Source organism: Chiloscyllium plagiosum, unplaced genomic scaffold, assembly GCF_037043375.1.
Source record: "Chiloscyllium plagiosum isolate Xiang-an unplaced genomic scaffold, Cpla_swu_hap1 HiC_scaffold_2, whole genome shotgun sequence".
Lineage (NCBI taxonomy): Eukaryota > Metazoa > Chordata > Chondrichthyes > Orectolobiformes > Hemiscylliidae > Chiloscyllium > Chiloscyllium plagiosum.
In genome coordinates, this window is record NW_028270140.1 from 56573081 (window position 1) to 56594254 (window position 21174).

The 21174-nt window shown below is 41.7% G+C and overlaps 1 protein-coding gene across 2 annotated transcripts in view; it reads right to left on the reverse strand.

Moving 5' to 3' along the window:
• The window catches only part of frem1a (Fras1 related extracellular matrix 1a), a 410320-nt gene that overhangs the window by 94317 nt on the left and 294829 nt on the right, over window positions 1-21174 (reverse strand). For both annotated transcript variants that reach the window (XM_087996893.1, XM_043714338.2), the window contains exons 23-24: window positions 14237-14432; window positions 12174-12438 (exon numbers count right to left, since the gene is read on the reverse strand). In XM_087996893.1, the coding sequence (XP_087853019.1) occupies window positions 12174-12438; window positions 14237-14432 (461 nt within the window). The remainder of the gene's footprint in view (window positions 1-12173; window positions 12439-14236; window positions 14433-21174) is intronic.

The window sequence follows — 21174 nt, forward strand, 5'->3', positions numbered from 1 at the left end:
ACTGTCCACCATACCTAACCCTCTGATTACCTTACATGTCTCAATTAAGTCACCTCTCAACCTGCTTCTCTCTAATGAAAACAGTCTCAAGTCACTCAGCCTTTCCTCATAAGACCTTCCCTCCATACCAGACAACATCCGAGTAAATCCTGTATCTGATATGCAGAATGATATTGTTTCTCTTTAATTCCATCACATCTCCTTCTTTGTGGTTATAGAGTGATAAGAGTCATAGAGATATACAGCACGGAAAGAGACGCTTTGGTCCAATTTGTCCTTGTCGAACAGAGATCCTAAACTAATCTAGAACTATTTGCCAGCATTTGACCCATATCCCTCTAAACCCTTCCTATTCATGTAGCCATTCGGATGCCCTTCAAAGATTGTAATTGTACCAGCCTCCACCACTTCTTCTGGCAGCTCATTCCATACACGCACCAAGCTCTGCATGAAAAAGTTGTCCCTTAGGTCCCTTTTAAATCTTTTCACTCCCACCCTAAACTTATGCCCTCTAATTCTGGACTCCCCCACTCTAGGAAAAACACCTTCTCTGCTTACCCTATCCATGCCCCTCACGATGTTGGAACCTCTATTAGGTCACCCCTCGGCCTTCCACATTCCAAGGAAAATAGCCCCAATCTATTCAGCCTCTCCCGATAGTTCAAACCCTCCAACCCTGACAACATCATTGTCAGTCTTTTCTGAACCCTTTCAAGTTTCACAACACCCTTCCTATAGTAGGGAGACCAGAATTGCACAGAATGTTCCAAAAGTGGCCTAACCAATGTCCTCTCAGCCACAACATAACCTCCCGACTCCCATTCTCAATACTCTGACCAATAAAAGGAAAGCTTAAAAATGCCTTCTTCACCACCCTATCTACCTATCTACTTTCATGGAATTGTGAACCTGCACTCCAAAGGTCTCTTTGTTCAGCAATGCTTCCCCGGGTCCTTACCCATTAAGTATGTAAGTCCTGCCCTGATTTGCCTTTCCAAAATGCCGTACCTCCTATTTATCTAAATTAAATCCATCTGCCACACCTCGGCCCATCAAGATATTATTCTACTCTGAGGAAACCTTCTTTGCTGTCCATTACACCTCCAATTTTGGTGTCATCTGCAAACTTACTAACTATACCTCCTATGTTCACATCCAAATCATTTATGTAAATGACAAAAAGTAATGGAGCCAGCACCGATCATCACGGCATACACGTGGTCACAGGCCTCTGGTATGAAAGGCAATCCTCCACCACCACATACTGTCTTCTACCTTCAAGCCAATTCTGTATCCAAATGGCTAGTTCTCCTTGTTTTTCATGTGATCTAACATTGCTAACCAGTCTACCATGAAGAAACTTTCTGAAATCTATATAGATCACATCCACTGCTCTGCTCTCATCGATGCTCTTTGTTATATCCTCAAAAAACTCAATCAAATTATTTAGACATGATTTCCCATTCACAAAGCCATGTTGACTATTGCTAACTATTCTTTGCCTTTCCAAATACATGTAAATCCTGTCCCTCAGGATTCCCTCCAACAATTTGCCCACCAGCAACATCAGGCTCACCGATCGAGAGTTTCCTGACATTTCCTTACTACCTTCCTTAAACACTGGCACTACGTTAGCCAACCTCCAGTCTTCCGGCACCTCACCGATGACTATCGATGATACAAATATCTCAGCAAGGGGCCCAGAAATCACTTCCCTAGCATCCCACAGAGTTCTAAGGTGCACCTGATGTGGTCCTAGAGATTTATCCACCTTTACACATTTTAAACATCCAGCACCTCCTCCTCTGCAGTATGGAAATTTTTGAAGATATCACCAGCTATTTCCCTCATTCTATATCTTCCATGTCCATTTCCACAGTAAACACTGATGCAAAATACTCATTTAGTATCTCCCATCTCCTGTAGTTCTACACATAACCTACCTTGCTGATTTTTGAGGGGCCCTATTCTCTCCCTAGTTACCCTTTTGTCCTTAATATATTTATAAAATCCCTTTAGATTCTCTTTGCCAAAGCTATCTCATATACCCTTTTCACCCTTCTGATTTCCCTTTTAAGTATACTCCTACTACCCTTGTACTCTTTGAAGGATTCACTCAATCTCAGCTGTCTATACCTGACATATGCTTCATTCTTTTTCTTGATCAAAACCTCAATTTCTCTAGTCATCCAGCATTCCCTACATCTACCAGCCTTGCTGTTCACCCTAATAAGGGCATACTGTCTATGGACTCTTGTTATCTCAATTTTGAAGGCTTCTCATTTTCCAGCTGTCCCTTTACTTGCAAACATCTGCACCTGACCAACCTTTGAAAGTTAGATTAGATTCCCTACAGTGTGGAGACAGGCCCTTTAGCCCAACAGGTCCACACAGTGGGCAATTTAGCATGGCCAATTCACCTGATCTGCACATCTTTGGACTGTGGGAGGAAACCGGAGCACCCGAAGGATACCCACACAGAGACAGGGAGAATGTGCAAACTCCACACAGACAGTCACCCGAGGCTAGAATCGAACCTGGATCACTGGTGCTGTGAGGCTGCAGTGCTAACCACTGTACCACTGTGCCGTCCCAAAGTTCTTGCCTAATACTATCAAAATTGGCCTTTCTCAAATTTAGAACTTCAGCTTTTAAATCTGGTCTATCCTCTTCCATCACTATTCTAAAACTAATCGAAATATGGTCACTAGCCCCAAAATGTTCCCCCACTGATACCTCAGTCACCTGCCCTGCCTTATTTCCCAAGAGCAGGTCAAGTTTTGCACCTTCTCTAGTAGGTACATCCACATACTGAATCAGAAAATTTTCTTGTACGCACCTAACAAATTCCTTTCCATGTAAACCCTTAACACTGTGACAGTCCCAGTCTATGTTTGGAAAGTTAACATCCCCTATCATAATCACACTAACATTCTTACAGATAACTGATATTTCCTTACAAATTTGTTACTCAATTTCCTGCTGACTACTGAGGGGTCCATAATACAATCTCAATAAGGTGATCGTCCCTTTCTTATTTCTCAGTTCCACCAAGTAACCTCCTTGGACTTATTGCCAGGAATATCCTTCCGAACTGCAGTCCTAATTTTATCCCTTATCAAAAACGCTACTCTCCTCCTCTCTTTAAAACTTTTTAAGGCTAAGATAGAATTTTTGAACAATAAAGGAATTAAGGGAGACAGTGAGAGTGTGGGTAAATGGAGCTGAGTCCACAAAAAGATCAGCCATGATCTTATTGAATGGTGGAGCAGGCTCAAAGGGCCTGCTCCTGTTCCTAGTTCTTACGTTCCGCTCCTCTCTTGACCCTCTTTCTCTCCTTCCAATAGTGTGGAGGAGAGAATGGAAATGGGACAGAGGTTTGAAGAATTTTCTAGCAAAGTTCTAATGGAGCTTGCAAGCTATCAAACATTCAGATTGGTTATGAGATTTATTTGATTGTGCCAGAGAGTAACTTTGTGAAACATTACTGAGGATCAGTTCCAGTACTTGCTTCTAAATATTTTTAAGCTTATTCATATGCTCTTTGCATAATTACACCCAAACACACACACTGTGTCTTCAACAATTGATTAGATTAGATTAGATTACTGTGTGGAAACAGGCCCTTCGGCCCAACAAGTCCACACCGACCCGCCGAAGCGAAACCCACCCATTCCCCTACATTTACCCCTTACCTAACACTACGGGCAATTTAGTATGGCCAATTCACCTGACCCTGCACATTTTTGGACTGTGGGAGGAAACCGGAGCACCCGGAGGAAACCCACGCAGACACGGGGAGAACGTGCAAACTCCACACAGTCAGTCGCCTGAGTCGGGAATTGAACCCGGGTCTCTGGCGCTGTGAGGCAGCAGTGCTAACCACTGTGCCACCGTGCCACCCACAATTGGTTATGTGTAACTACTAAATATAGTGGTTAGGTTGCTTTGAGAAGATGTTGTCATGCTTGAGAAGATGTCTTATATGAAGCCTTTCATTTGCAATTTTAAACATTTCATGTACTTGATAATCCTTTCTGTGAGAATATTGAATACATATTCTAAATGTTTAATATATGCTTGGCAAGCAATTTCAGCATCTGTAATTTAATAAGAGGGAGTTCAGGAGGGTTATACGTGAAACAATCTTTAATGTTGCACACTCAGATCTCACTCTCCCATGATTCGTTTTTACCTTTTCACAGGATGAAGTGATTGTCCCTCCTATATGAAATGTGTTGTCTTTATTACAATATTGTGAAAGACTCAAGTCATCCATAAGCTGGCATCATCTGTTTGAGAACATATCTGTGCTGCCTGTGCAATGGGCAGATCAAAACAAATGGCCTTCAATGAGGTTGTAGGCGTATAAATTGGCAACAAACCTCTACAGATTAGGCTGCCAATCCATGTCCTCTTTTTACCTCAGGAAACTTTCTTGGTGGCAAGGATCCATGGTAGGGTTATTTTGATCCAGGTCTCTACTGTTCTCTGGCATCCTCAATAATTAATGAGATGATCTATCTCTACTAGTTTTTTTTAACCATTCTTCCCATACCATTTGCTATCTTTAATATCAAAAACCCATCAATCTCTATTTTGAAAATGTTTTGTAGCACACAACAACACCCCCACCCCCACCAAGTAAGAGAATGTTAAAGGTTCACCACTCTCTGTGTAAAGAGATTCTTCTTCATCTCCATTCTAAATGACCTGCTTCTTCTTCCAAGATTATGTCTGCAGTTGCTAGACACCCACACCCCCAAACAGCCATTACACATACTCTACACATACTTTGTTGCTTGATTCAATTAGGTTACTTCTTTCTTCTGCAGCAAATACAGGCCCAGTCCTCAAAGAAAGATTTTACTATCATGGGGATTTGATGATAGGATGCTGCATTTCTTCCATGGCAAGTATATACTCTCTTAGAAAAGAAGACCAAGTCTAAACACAATACTCCAGGTGTAATCTCAGCAAGGCTGTATGTAATATCAGTAAGATAGCTTTACTTCTATACCCAAGTGTCATGTAAGTGCCTTCTTAATTGTTTGCTGCATATTAACCGGTAGTGTCGCAGTAACAAAGATGTCCTTGGACACCAACACTTTCTAGCATCTCGTTATTTCAAAAGTACTCTGAATCTCTGTATTTGCTACAAAATGGGATAACTTCCTATTTTTCCACAACATATTCCGTCTGTCACACTCTTGTTCACTTACTGCAAACAAGTATGTTTGTGTCCTCCTTGAAACTCATGCTCCCCACTTTAGTTTTGGAAATATTACATTTAATAGCCAGACACAAATCAGTGACAGAGATTGTGTTAACTCTCTTTCTGTCTCCACATTACTGCCAGAGGAAGAAACTGAGAGCTTGGAGGCTCTGGTCATGGTGGATGGAGGTGTAGAGCGACTGGATGTCCATGGTGAAGGTGAAGCGTTAGGAGCCGGGGAAATGGAAGTCTTGGAGGAGGTGGAGGGCATGGGTGGTGTCCTGAACATTTGTGGGGAGTTCCTGGACGTATCGAGGTAGATGGAGATGAATTCAGTGGGGCAGGAGCAGGCTAAGACGATGGGTTGGCCAGTGTAGTCAGGCTTCATGGATCTTGGATAGGAGGTAGAATCAGGCGGTGTGGCGTTCCCGAACTTCTAGGTTGGAAGCTGTGGGCCGGAGATCCCCTGAGGTGATGAGGTTGTGTATGGTCTGGGAGATGATGGTTTGGAGATGGGGTGGGGTCATGCTCAAGGGGGCGGTAGGACGAGGTGTCTTTGAGTTGGCGCCTGGCTTCAGCAGTGTAGAGATCAGTGCACCAAACTACCGCTGCACCCACTTTGTCTGCTGGTTTGATGGTGGGGTTGGGATTGGAGCAGAGGGAGTGGAGGGCTGTGTGTTGTGAGAGTGAGAGATTGGAGTGGGGGAGGGGTGGGCAGGTTGAGGCGGTCAATGTCTCGGCTGCAGTTGGAAATAAAGAGGTCGAGGGCAGGAAATAGACTGGCATGGCCTGTCCAGGACGGTGGGGTGTGTTGGAGGTGTGCGAAGGGGTCCTTGGAAGAGGGAGGGAGCCTTGGCTCATTATTCTGACCTATGTAACAGTGTCCGATACAAGGATTCTCATTCCAGTCACATTTTTTTCTTTCACCAACCTCCTGCACAAATCAACAGACAGAACTCACCATCCAACACCCTCCAACACTCCATTCTATTCCTCAGTGTGAGATGCCTCAACTATCCTCTCTACATTTTCAGCAATCAGTTCACTCCTCATACTCCTGACTCTCTGCTTTATCTCTTTGTAGAAGAGAGGCCACAACTTGAATGGAGTTAAAAACATGGTCACCTTGATCAGAATAGGAAGAGAAAGCTCTAAGGATGGGCAGGCAGCATCTATACCAGTTAAGGCCATGGGGAAGTGCTAACAATCTGAGACCTGGAAATAGCATCAGGTCTCACTCCTATAACAGGGTTACGGTTAAGGTTGCACTTTACATTCAACTATCACTCATGACTATTAATGGCACCAACATCTTATTGTCCTGATCTTTGTGCTTCTTCGGAACAATCTTTCAACGTGGTCCAGCACAAACTCATGTCATTCGTCACCACAAGGTGTATTGCTGGAGCCACCTCTGAAGACGAGGGAATGTCTATGGAGTACTCAGATAAGGAGTGTCACATGACTCCTGTAATTTGCATTCAGTGATTTAGGATTGTCAGCTGGACAGGATGGTACATGGTAAGGAGCGCAATAACTGTGACAAAGAGCAGGTACTGGAGATGAGGGCATCCTGTGAAAAGGTCTGGGTGGGGGTGGTGGAGGAGTGTAGTGTACAGGATGCTTCAAGGTCTGCTCAGTTCAATATTGATGCTGAGTCTTGGGGATCATGCATTAAAGGGACTTAACAAGGTTATCAAGGTTAACAAAGGATGCAGCAGGATAGTTGGAGAGTTAGATGGTAAATTGGCACATGGAGTTTATCTGCTCAAATATGAGGTGATGCATTTGGAAGGTCAAATTCAAGACTAAAGTATACAGCTAATGGCAGGACCCTTAGGGGCATTGACATTCAGAGGGATTTTGAGTGCAAGTCCGTCGATCCCTGAAAGTGGCAACGCAAGTGGATAAGGTGGTAAAACAAATTTGCCTTCATCGACTTGCAGGTGTATAAAACTTCAGTAAGGCCACATTTGGGGTGTTGTGTGCAGTTCTGGTTGTTGCACTACAGGAAGGCTTTTGATATGGTGCAAAAGTGGAGGCATTAGTGAACATTTTCCAGCATTCTATAGACACTGAGACAATCCCAATGTACTGAAAGGTAGCTAACCTAACTCCACTCTTTGAGAAAAAGAGGAAGGGAAAAAACAGGAATTTATAGGCCAGTTAGCCTGACATCAGTGATAGGGAAAATGCTGGAGGCAATTATTAAGGATGTATTAACTAAGCATTTGGAAAGCAGTGAGAAAATCTTTCTAAGACAGCATGGATTCAATAAAGGGAAATCATGCTTGACAAATCTCCTGAAATTTCTTTGTGGATATAACCAGTAGAGTGGACAAGGGTAAATCAGTAGATGGACTTGGACTTTCAAAAGACTTTTGACAAAGTTCCACACAAGAGATTAGTAAGGAAAATTAAAGCTCATGGTATCAGAGATATGCATTGACATGGACAGAGAACTGGTTGGCAGACTGGAAGCAGGGAATTGGAATAAATGGGTCCTTTTCAGGCAGTGACGAGTGGGAAACTGCAGGATTCAGTGCTGGGACCCCAGCTATTGTCAATATACATTAATGATTTGGATGAAGAAATTGAAAGCAATATCTCCAAATTTGCAACCAACACTAAGCCAGTACTGTAAGGAGGATGCTAAGAGTTTGCAGGATGACTTGGATAGGCTGGCTGAGTGGGCAAGCACATAGCAAATGCAATATAATGTTGATGAATGTGAGGTTATCCACTTTGGCCACAAAAACAGAAAGGCACAATATTATCTGAATTGTGGCAGTTAAGGAAAAAGTGAGGTATAACGAGGCCTAGGTGTCACGGTGGAACAGTTGCTGAAGGTTGGCATGCAAGTGCAGTAGGTTGTGAGGAAAGCTAATAACATGCTGGCCTTGACAGTGAAAAGATTTGAATATAGGAATAGGGATGTCTTGCTGTAGTTACACAGGGCCTTGGTGCGGCCACACCTTCAGTATTTTGTGTAGTTTTGGCCTCCTAATCTGAGGAAGGACATTCTAACTATAGAAGGAATCCACTGAAGGATCATCAGACCAATTCCTGAGATGGAGGACTGACATATGAGGAAAGATTGGATCGACTGGGCTTATATTCACTGGTGTGAAAATAGATGGCATTAGTTTAGAATGGCACCATGACTGGCACATACATGGTAGGCCGAAGGGCCTGTGCTTGTGCTGTACTAATTTATGTTCTATGCGTTCACGGTGTCAGACCTATATTAATGTGAATCAAGAAGAATATGTCAGCTCATGTTTCCATTTGTTCAACATCAGAATGAGTTCACTATTGCTGAAGAGTTGAAGAATTTTTTTGAAGTTTGGCATGTTCAAGGTGGTTGGTGGGAATGGATTAATTAGAAATTAGAATTTGTCCTTTAAGCATAGTTACCAATATACCTTACTTGAATCTGATGATTTGTGCCACTTAAGGGACATTCCAAATACAGAATAAAACTGTTACTGAGCATAACTTTGAGTGGATAAAATGTAGACAGCTAAAAGAAAGAGAAAAAAAAAACTGGAAGGAGCTACTAACATTACAACAGACAGTGTACAAGTTAGTAACACAATCATTTACTGTTGCCTCATTAGGTTATTTGCACATGGGAAGTTGAGTTTCTCTTAGGGATGGCTTCGTTTATGGTTTGGTTTGAATCTAAGTCATAAGGTTGTGAGTTCAAGGCCCACTCCATGAGAAGAAATTAGTTGCCTTAGGATGGTGACAAGTCAACTAAAATGCAGAGACATTGAGATCAAGAAGTCTCCAAACCTGCTGTCTGGCTGGCACCTTTTGAGCGGCTGTCAAAACAGTGTTCACACTAATTCAGCCATACATCATTGACAGCAGCATAAATGTAACAGCAGTTGAGTGGAATTTTGGCCTATTCTGTTTCTCAACTCAACAGTCTCATTCATCATGACCCAAGCTATTCTTTCTGCCACTGACCCCAGGGCTGTCACAATGAACTCAGCCATCCTCTCTGCCATTCACCAGAAGAGTGTCACTGTGGTCTCAGATGCTCTCTCTGTCATGCACTCCAGGAAGTCACCATGACTGCAACGGTTCCCTTGTCAGTGACCGCACAAATGTCACTCTGACATCAGCCAGTCACTCATAGAGCCAGGACTATCTCCATGACCTCAGCCGTCCACTGTGTCCCAGACACCAGGAGATTCCCTTGACTTCTGCCATCCTCTCTTCACTGACCACAGATGTGTTCCTGTGATCAATGCTTTTCTTTCTGTCACTGACCTCAGGAGTGTCACTACAATCTCAGTTGTTCTCTATTTCACTGACCCCAGATGTATTATCCTAACGTCAGCCTCCCTCTTTGTTATTGAACCAGGAGTTTTATCATGACCATATCTGCCATCTGTAGATCTCAGCTAACCTCTGTCACTGACAGCATGAGTGTCACCTTGACCTCAGCTGTCCCCTCTGTCATTGGCTCCAAAAGTATTACTATGACCATTGTCCCTGACCCTAGATAAGTCGCTGACCAGAGAAAGGGGTATCATCATGACCTTTCTGTCCTTTCTGTCACTACAATCCCAGGATTGTAGTGACCTGTGCTGTCCTCTATGCAACTGACCACAGAGGTCTATGATCAGTGGTGTTCCACAGGGATCAGTCCCAGGACCTCTTATTTGTAATGATTTGGATAAAAATGTAGATGGTCTGACTAGTAAGTGGAGTTGCGGATTGAGGAAAGTTATCAAAGCATACGGGAGGATATAGATTACTTGGAAAGTTAAGTGAAGAAATGGCAGGTGGAGTTTAATCTGGACAAGTGTGTAGTAATGTATTTTAAAAGATCAAACGTAGAACACAGAACATGGAACATTACAGCGCAGTCCAGGCCCTTTGGCCTTCGCTGTTGCGCTGACCTGTGAAACCAATCGGAAGCCCATCTAACCTGCACAATTCCATTATAATCCATATGTTTAACCAATGACCATTTAAATGCCCTTAAAGTTGGTGAGTTTACTACTGTTGCAGCAAGAGGTACGCAAGAGGAAAGTATAAAGTAAATGGCTGGACCCTTAGGAGCATTAAAGTACAGAGGGATATTGAGATCTAAGTTCATAGTTCCCTGAAAATAGCAACACAAATGGATAAAAAGTAAAGAGGTACAGCTTCCCTGCTTTTATCAGTTGGGGTTTTGAGAATAAATAGTTGGTAAGTCATATTGTAGCTGTGTAATTCTTTATTTAGGCCACATTTGGAGTACAGTGTGCCATTATGCTTGTCACGCTATAGGAAGGATGTGGAGACCTTGGAGAAGGTACAAAAGCGGTTTACTAAAATGTTGCCTGGTTTAGTGTGTATTTGCTGTAAAGAGAGGTTGGAAAAACTTGAATTGTTTTTGCTGGAGCATCAGGCTCAGGGGTTAGCACTGCTGCCTCACAGCATCATGGTCCCAGGTTTGATTCCAGCCTCAGGCGACTGTCTGTGTGGGTTTCCTCCAGGTGCTCTGGTTTCCTCCCACAGTCCAAAGATGTGCAGGTCAGGTGAATTGGCCATGCTAAATTGACCATAGTGTTAGGTGCATTAGTCAGGGGGAAATGGGTCTGGGTGGGTTACTCTTCGGTGGGTTGGTGTGGACTGGTTGGGCCGAAGGGCTTGTTTCCACACTGTAGGGAATCTAATCTAACTGATCTGATAGAAGTTATAAAATTATGAGAGGGTGGACCATTTCCCAGGTTGGAAATGTCAAATTCTAAGGTTTAAGATGAGTGGGGCAAGTTTGAAGGAAATGTGTGAGGCAGTTTTTTTTAAACATAGACTTTTTAAGACTTTAGTTTAGCCATATTTGAGGTATTGTGTGCAGTTAAGATCACCATGCTATATGAAGGGTGTCGAGGCTTTGGAAAGGGTGTAAAAGAGGTTTGTGTCTGCAACATGCTCCCACTGGAGATGGTAAAAGCAGCTATAACAATATTTAACAGCCATTTAAACAGACACACAAACAAGCAGGGAATAGAGATCAGATGGGATTAGAACATAGAACATAGAACATAGAAAAATACACTGCAGTACAGGCCCTTTGGCCCTCGATGTTGCGCCGATCCAAGCCCACCTAACCTACACTAGCCCACTATCCTCCATATGCCTATCCAATGCCTGTTTAAATGCCCATAATGAGGGAGAGTCCACCACTGCTACTGGCAGGGCATTCCATGAACTCACGACTCGCTGAGTAAAGAACCTACCCCTAACATTTGTCCTATACCTACCACCCCTTAATTTAAAGCTATGCCCCCTTGTAATAGCTGACTCCATACGTGGAAAAAGGTTCTCATGGTCAACCCTATCTAAACCCCTAATCATCTTGTACACCGCTATCAAGTCACCCCTAAACCTTCTTTTCTCCAATGAAAACAGCCCCAAGTGCCTCAGCCTTTCTTCATACGATCTTCCTACCATAGCAGGCAACATCCTGGTAAACCTCCTCTGCACCCGTTCCAGTGCCTCCACATCCTTCCTATAGTATGGCGACCAAAACTGCACACAATACTCCAGATGCGGCCGCACCAGAGTCTTATACAACTGCAACACGACCTCAGGGCTCCAGAACTCAATTCCTCTACCAATAAAAGCCAGTACGCCATATGCCTTCTTCACCGCACTATTTACCTGGGTGGCAACTTTCAGAGATCTGTGTACATGGACATCAAGATCCCTCTGCTTTAAAATGACATCATGGTCAGCACAGGACAAAGGACCTGTTTCTCTGCTGTTACTGTTCTGTGTTCTAATTGCACAAATGTTTCCGTTACACATCCATGATAGTAATAATACTATTATTTCCTTGTCCTCAGCCAAAAACAATATACACAGAAAGTGATTGGACATGTTATGGATTGGTTCAATTAAACTCAGTGCTATTATTATTTTAGAACCTTCCTATAAATATGCAGATATTTACCTCAATGAGTCGCTTGTAGCTGTCACTGTGCTTTTGTGAGTATAAGATACTGCTTGAGCTGCCACGTCCATCTGGCTAAAACTGGTTATTGTCACTCCAGGGTAGGTGATATATTCTACTTGGCCATAGCTTGGGGGCATTGTTATGACATAAAGCAGCTCCTCCGGTTTGTTTGAGCCGTCAGAGGCAAGAAGGACGGCTGTTGTCAAAATGCCTCGCTCTCCCTTGAAGATGGTGAGTGGTTTTAGGAAAATCGTAATTTCACCTGGATATAGAACAAAATGATGAGAACAACTTTGTAAACTTGTCAGACTTGCATTTGCCAAATACTCACATATGCTGCAGTTAACACATTATATGGCTGAAGATGCAGTAAGTTAAATAGCAGCAAAAAAAGTGGCATCAATAAATAGGAAACAATCATATTAATTATCATAAGATAATCAAGAAAAATATTTTAGAAAAGGAAATAATCTTCAAATATATTTTTGTCAAATGGATTAATTATTTGTATTAAGTTCCCCTTTGTGCTGCACTTATTAATAAACTTGCTGTTTTATTTATTACAAATTTCCCTGAAAGCAATTTCCCCTCAATAAATTATTTAAAAATTAATCAAATATTGAAATATTTAGGCAGCTCATTTCAAAGTCTGCTTGCAAGTCAAGTAGTACGCAAGTCAGAACACAATGGACATTGGAAAGCAAGTGTTCATAAGTACAGGGAATGTTCATCTGCCAAATCTTTAAAATTGCAACCATGTATGGTATTATGTTTGGAAGCCAACATTGGTAAGTCGGATGTTCATAAATTGGGGACCCTGTATATTGTTGAACAAGAGTTGTGTTGTTGATTAACCACACAATGGAGCATTTTACATTTTAACAATCAAGGGAGTTCTGGTCTGTCACTTGTAGAGTAGCATTTTAAAGTGGGGAATGAGAGGTGTGTGCGTGTATGTGTGTGTCTGTTCTGCCATGCTTCATGTGGAACTATTCATTGTGATTTAGAAAGTACAAAATGAACAATCAGAAATCAGAAAACTAAAACAAAATAACTAGTGAGGAGAAAGGAAACTGACCATTTAATTTGATTAAAACCCAGTTACTTTCATTTGAACATTCATGAGAAATAAAATTTTCAATCAATAAATGAATATTATATAAATAGTTATTGGAGTAACTAACCCCAAAAATTATATATATTTTTATTCCTTTCAAAGCAATCAAATCTAAATTATAATTTGAGTTTGTAAATTAACAAAATCAGATATTTTCGTTAAAATCAATATGAAGTACTTAAACTTCAGATGTCACAAACAGTTTATATCACAAAACAGTCCTTTGTGATCCCAACAATTGTTGCTTGAATTGGGCCTTTGGATTCTTACTATATGTCCACCTTGGGAAAACAGGAGCAAGATGATTTTGGCTGTACATTAAGATGCAGCATAGTGAATGCAGGATTTTAATGAGAACCATGTCTGGTCAGAACTTAAATGTGCACTGTGCTGAGAAACCAGTGATTAAAGTTAGTCCATTATGTGATGCTTCTGTTCCACAGTGAGAAAACGTTAGGGGGTCATATTCTTATCAAAACCGGAGGCTCTGGCTAGTCAATGCAAAAAAAAATGGAAAAAGTGGTTCACTAGGCTTTACAAATGTTAAAATGTATGGCAATAATATCTGAAAGCTTAATGAATTAATGGCAGGTCATTCTGCTGTAACGTGATAGTTGTGTTCCTCTGCAACATCACACTATATAAAATAAAGCTATGGAAAACGGCTGTAGAAAGTTCTGCTGTAGAAGATCGCTAATAGAAAATCACTATATTTGTGAAGTAAAAAGTTTGCATTATTCAAACAACGTCCACAGTTCATCAATTGCATTATAGCCAATTTGTGCTGATGAAACACGCATTATAGCAGAAGGACCTGTACATACCTCAATCATTGACTTTAAAAAATAACAAGATATTGAAATTAATTGCAGTATTGTTAGGGGATTAAATGCTTCTTATTTTAGAGCTGCAAAGTGTCTCTAGATTACTGATCTTACTGTACCCTTTTCAATGTTTTGGATGAAGATTTGAAAACGGTGGACAGAAGATCTATGATCACCATCTGATAAGTGGAAATGAAAGCTATCTCGACCGTTTGACCCAATTGCTCCAGTGTGGATGTATCTCAGCCGGTTCATGTCAATGTCATCCTGGCTGCAGTTCATGCCAGGATGTAGGGGTATCCAGTCTCTGCCTTCCTGATAGAAACAAAACGTAACAGCTGTATTAGGGAGAATAACATCCATAATGGAGTATAAACTCTGAGAATAAGAAACAACAGAAGAAGAATATCAGAGAGTGACAAGTTCAACAAGTTTCACCACTGAACATGAAAACATGCATAGTTGAACAAAGAATAAAACAGCACAGAAACAGGCCCTTTGATCCTGCATTCAAGACTGCACTGATACATGATTACTTACTAAACGAAAAAATCTTTTACCTTTATGCTGTCTGGATCCCTCAATTCCCTGTTTATTCATTTGTCTATCAAGATGCCTCTTAAACATTGCTGTTGTATTCACTTCCACCGCCTCCTATGGCAGTGCTTTCCAAGCACTTACACTCTGTGTAAAAAAAACCTGTTCCTCACATCTCCTTTAAACTTACCACCTTCTACTTTATTATTCCTTTAATAATTCATGTTTCTACCCTGGGATCTATGACTGGGATATATCCATTATATTCATGCCTGTCATAATTTTTTTAAACTTCCTTCAATTTTCAATTGAAAATGAATCAAGTGTGCCCAATCTCTCTTCTTAGCTAATACTCTTCAAACCAATCAACATCTTAGTAAAGTATGGGAGTTGGGATGTCATAGAGTCATAAAGATGTACAACACAGAAACAGACCCTTCGGTCCAACTCGTCCATGCCGACTCGATATCCCAACCTAATTTAGTCCCACCTGCCAGCACCCAGCTCATATCCCTGCAAACTCTTCCTATTCTTATTCCAATCCAGATGTCTTTTACATGTTGCAATTGTACTAGCCACCACCACTTCCTCTGGTAACTCATTCCATACACGAACAGCCTCTGCGTGCCCCTTAGTTTTCTTTTATATCTTTCCCCTCTCACCCTAAACCTATGCCCTGTAGTTCTGGACTCCCCCAGCGCAGAGAAAAGACTTTGTCTATTTATCCTACCCATGCCCCTCATGATTTTATAAACCTTTCTAAGGTCATTCCTCAGCCTCTGACACTCCAGGAAAACAGCCTTAGCCTATTCAACCTTCCCTTATAACTCAAATCCTCCAACCCTGGCAACATCCTTGAAAATCTTTTCTGAAACCTTTCAAGTTTCACAACATTCTACCAATAGGGAGGAGACCAGAATTGCACGCAATATTCCAACAGTGGCCTAACCAATGCAACATGATCTTCCAACTCCTGTACTCAGTACTCTGACCAATAAAGGAAAGCAAACCAAACGCCTTCTTCACTATCCTATCCACCTGTGACTCCACTTTCAAGGAGCTATGAACCTGCACTCCAAGGTCTCTTTGTTCAGCAACACTCCCTAGGACCTTACCATTAAGTGTTTAAGTCCTCCTAAGATTTGCTTTCCCAAAATGCAGCACCTCACATTTATCTAAATTAAATTGCATCTGCCACTTTTCAGCCCATTGACCCATCTGATCAAGATCCCGTTATAATCTGTCATGTTGAGGTTATACAGGACATTGGTGAAACCTCTTCTGTAATGCTGTGCCCAGTTACAGAACAGATATTATTAAGCTGGAGAGGGTTCAGAAGAGATTACCAGGATGTTGCTGGGTGTGGAAGGTTTGAGGTGTAAAGAAAGGCTGTTTTGGCTGGACTTTATTCACTGGAGCAGACGAGGTTGAGAAGCGACCTGATGGAAGTTTATAAAATAATGAGGGGTATAGATAAAGTTAATAGCAGTTGTCTTTTTTCAAGGATGGGGAATTTCAAGATCAGGGGCACATTTTTAAGGTGAGAGCAGAGAGATTTAAAAAAAGATATGGGGCAATTTTTTTATACAGAGGGTGGTGCACATATAGAATGAACTTCCTGAGGAGGTGGTGGATGTGAGTATAGTTATAACGTTTAAAAGACATCTGGATAAGAACATGCACCGGAAAGGTTTGGAGGGATATGGGCCAGGAGCATGCAGGTGGGACTTGTTTAGTTTGGGATTATGTTCAGCATGGATTGGTAAGGCCTAAGGGTCTGTTTCCATGCTATATGCTAAAGACTCTTATAATTCTATACGCAAGGCAGTCAACTTTTTTTTTAATAGAGCAAATACTGCAAATATTTAGAACTTTATTTTGTTTAACCTCAGCATGGCACTAGAGGTCTGTCTGCATTGGATACGGAGTTAATTCATATAGAGCGTGTAGGGTTAAGAGTCATAGATATGGACATGAGCTGGAACTAAGTATTATAGAGGATTAGGAAGCCATAGCATTGCCATGGGTTGAAATGAAGAATGGGAGATCCAAGATGGCGGCGACCCAGCAAGTCTGAGTCTGCAGTGCTCCTCCCAAGACTTGGGTAAAGTGGGTCACCCACCCCCACCACACTCACCAAATCATTTATAATAGCTGTTTAATTTAATTAGTTGTTTAATATTAAATTTAAATAACCTAATCTTTAGTAAAAATGACTAAAGGGAAGGTACCCCGCAGCTCTCAACAAACAGGAACCCCTCCCCCACTCTCTCCAGCTGCAGCTGAGACATCCACAGCCGCCCCGGGGGACTTACCTACGGTGACAAGCCTTGTAGAAATGATCTCCAAACTGGACGCGAAGATCGACGCTTTCATCGAAGAATCCTGAAGTCGATGGGACTCACTCTCGGCCGCGCTGCAGAAACACGACCGAGACATCCAGGAAATCGAGCGCCGAGTCGGAGGGGCGGAGTTAAAGGCCGCGACCTCCGAAACTACAGCTCAATCGGCCGTGGATCAGGTCCGGACTCTTGAACAGCGAGTCCGGACCTTAGAGAATCACATTGACGACCTCGAGAATCGAGGTCGTCGAAACAATATTCGTTTGCTGGGCCTTCCCGAACGGGAAGGGGAAGGCCAGCTTACAGTGTTTCTCGAGCAGTGGCTGCCACAGCTTTTAAATCTGGAAGCTGGATCAGGCCAGGTAAGGGTAGAATGGACCTACCGGGTCGCAATACGCCTGCCCGGCTCGAACCAGCGCCCACGCCCGGTCCTGTTCCAGCTGCAGAGCTACAAGGAGAAGCAGATACTCCTAGAAGCCTCTAGAAATTTTGGAAAAGACCCCCAAGCTATGATCTATAAAGGATCCAAGATCATGTTATTCCAGGACTTTTCCCCAGCTTTGGTCCGAAAGAGGAAGGCATTCGACGAGGCGAAGAAGTGTTTAAGGGACTTAAATATTCAGTACTCCTTACGCTACCCAGCGACGCTACGCTTTAACCATGAAGGATCCGTATATAACTTCGGATCACCAGAAAAGGCTAAGGAATTCTTGGACTCTCTGAGATAAACTGTAAGACATAATGGATGTTGGTTTGCCTTTCACCCCCCTTTGTTTTCTTACCTTACTGTTTAATATTATCATGGGGGGTGGGGAGAGGGATTTGATTTTCTTCCCCCCCCCACCTTTGGGGTTGTTTTCTTTTATTATTTTATGTATATATGTGGGATGTATGTATATGTGTGTGTGTATATATATATATATATTTATATATATATAGTTGGTTAATGTTGGTGGGGGGAGGTAGTTACCTTATTCAATTTTACCTCTGTCTTTAGGAGCGGGTTGTTTCTCCCTTGTTATTTTGTATTAGTATATTTAATTATTATTTGTTGAGGTTATAATTTTATAGTTATATAATTATATATGGTATTAACATTACCAAATATATCCAGGTGTTAGTATGGGCGGGGGTAGGGTGCTCACTGTTAACTCTAGCTTTGTATTATATCTGAATTCTCCTCATTTTATTGAGGAGCGCCTGGATCAAGGGTGGGGCATTGGTTGGGAGAGGATATGATGGACTTTTGGAGAGGAAGTGACACCCCCTGGGAACAAGGGGGAAAATCTCCACTTAGATATGTTTTATATAGTTTTTTTAATTTATGAATAGTTTTTTATTGTATTGTTGTGAGTGTATTAGAGAGGCTTTATTTTTGTAAATTCTATATGCTCTATGCTCGGGATGTTCTGGATAGGGTTCCCCCTCCCGAGGGGTCTCGGATTTGCCCGGATGATTATGGTTGATCAGTCGGTTAAGTGGTGCACCTGGAATGTCAAGGGGAGTAATTCGCCAGTCAAAAGGAAGAAAATATGATCAAATCTTAAGAAGGAAAGAGTTGATATAGCTCTCCTACAGGAGACACACCTGTCAGATAAAGAACACTTGAAATTACGACAGGGTGGATTTGATCAGGCCTTTTTTTCTTCTTTTAGCTCAAAAAGCAGGGGAGTTGTTATTCTTGTTTGGAAGAATTTCCCTTTCAAAATCCTAAAGCAGATAAAAGACAAATCTGGACGATATATTTTGATTAAAGCCCTCATAAATGGAGAGGAATATGGGATTTTAAATTTGTACTGCCCCCCGGCACACTCCTTTAAATTTATAATGGAAACCTTTTTAAAATTGATAGCTTTTGGTGCCCGTCATAGGGGGAGATTTTAATTGTATTATGGATCCAGAAATAGATAGGATTCCCAAGAGTACTGCAGGAGTAACTCCCAGATCTAGACAATTGATGGATCTGAACAAAGAATTAGGATTAGTAGATGTATGGAGATGTCTTCATCCACAGGGCAGAGATTTTTCTTTCTACTCCAATCCACATAAATGTCATACCAGAATTGATATGTTTTTTGCCCCCTCGATTTTTTTAAGTTCCATATCATCCTGTAAAATAGGTTGTATAGCAATTTCCGACCACGCTGCTGTATATATTGAAACTAAGGCGAGGAACAATGGGACATCCCCTTGGCATTGGCGTATGGACCCCTTCCTAATGAAAGATAGTAAATTTGTAAAGTACTTCTCTCAAGAATTTAAAACTTTTTAGAAATTAATTCAGGCGCAGCTAGCAACCCATCAATGATGTGGGAGACCATCAAAGCTTACACGCGAGGTTTGATCATCTCCTACTTAGTGACCCAGAAGAAATTGAAGGGAGAACAACAGCGTCTGCTTGAAGCTCACTTAAAAGCAGCAGAAACAGCATACACTGATAGACCTTCTATTATTAAATTGCAAAGGATTACGGCTCTTAGGACAGCTCTAAACACTACGCTTACTGAAACGGCTAAGAGGGAAATATTATTTGCAAAACAAAGGTTATATGAATATGGCGACAAACCGGGTAGATACTTAGCATTTCTTGCAAAGAAAAAAATGGCCGTTCAGACTATTACGTCTATCAAGGAAAGTACGGGTATTTTGACTCATGATCATAAAAAGATTAATGCGATCTTTAGAGAATTTTATTCTGAGTTATATAAATCGCAGGATTGTGAAGATAGGACGAGGAGGATGCAATCATTTTTTAAAACTTTGACCTTTCCAGGCCTAACTCCGGAACAGGTATCGGTCCTAAATGCTCCTCTAACAGTCCAAGAAATACTTGATGCAATTAGGCAACTTCAGAGCGGTAAGGCACCGGGCCCAGATGGTTTTCAAGCTGAATTCTATAAAGAATTTACAGAAATATTGGCTGGTCCACTTATGGACATGTATAACTATGCATATAGTCAGGGCTGTCTCCCGCTTTCGCTGAAAGAGGCAAATATCTCTCTTATCCTTAAAAAAGGAAAGGATCCAGAAGATTGTACATCATATAGACCAATATCCTTGCTAAATGTAGATTTTAAAATCCTTTCTAAAACGTTAGCACTGAGACTAGAAAGGGTACTGCCACATATTATAAAGGAGGATCAGACAGGGTTTATTAAGGGCCATAGATCATCCAATAATATTAGAAGGGTTTTGAATATGATTCAAGCCTGTCATCAGGGAAAGATACCAGGAGTAGTAGTTTCATTAGACGCGGAAAAGGCATTTGATAGGGTTGAATGGTCATATTTGTTTTACACATTGGAAAGGTTTCCGTTGGACAAGTGTTTACCAAATGGGTCTCAACATTGTACAGTGATCCCAAAGCAGTTGTGGTTACCAATGGATTAGGTTTGGATAGCTTCAGTGTGGGTAGGGGCTGCCGTCAGGGATGTCCCCTCTTGCCATTGTTATTTACGCTAATAATTGAACCACTAGCAGAAGCTATACGAGCTGATCCTAATATAACGTCCCCGAGGATTGGTACAGGTAAACATAAAATTACCCTTTATGCAGATGATGTTCTTCTATTCCTCAGTAATCCTCTGATGTCCGTACCTCGCCTAATCCAAGTTATTAATACATTTAGCGCATTCTCAGGCTATAAACTTAATTTTTCAAAATCGGAGGCTATGCCAATGGGTGGCCTTGCTATGACACCCCACTTAGTGGACGGATCCCTTTTTTCCTTTCGTTGGTCCCTGGAGGGCTTCTTATATTTAGGCATTTTTATTACTCCAGTATTTGGTCAGCTGTATAAGGCTAATTTTGTGCATTTACTGGAAAGGATAAGGCAGGACATCCAGCGATGGGGAGACCTACCAATTTCCTGGTAGAATAGCACTAATCAAAATGAATGTCCTGCCCCGTCTCCTATATCCTATGAGAATGCTTCCAGTGATGCTACCGAGGACGGCTCTACGTAAATTATATGGCTGGCTGGGTTCCTTTATCTGGAATCATAGACGGCCCCTCATTAAGCTGAAGAAGCTACAGCTTCCACAGACAAGGGGAGGATTGGACTTCCCAGACTTTAGGAAATATCAGTTAAGTTCCCTATTAAGTTACATAGCTGATTGGGTCTTGTCTGATCCACAATCAATCTGGTTGGACATCGAGGCCTCTCAAGTAAAATACCC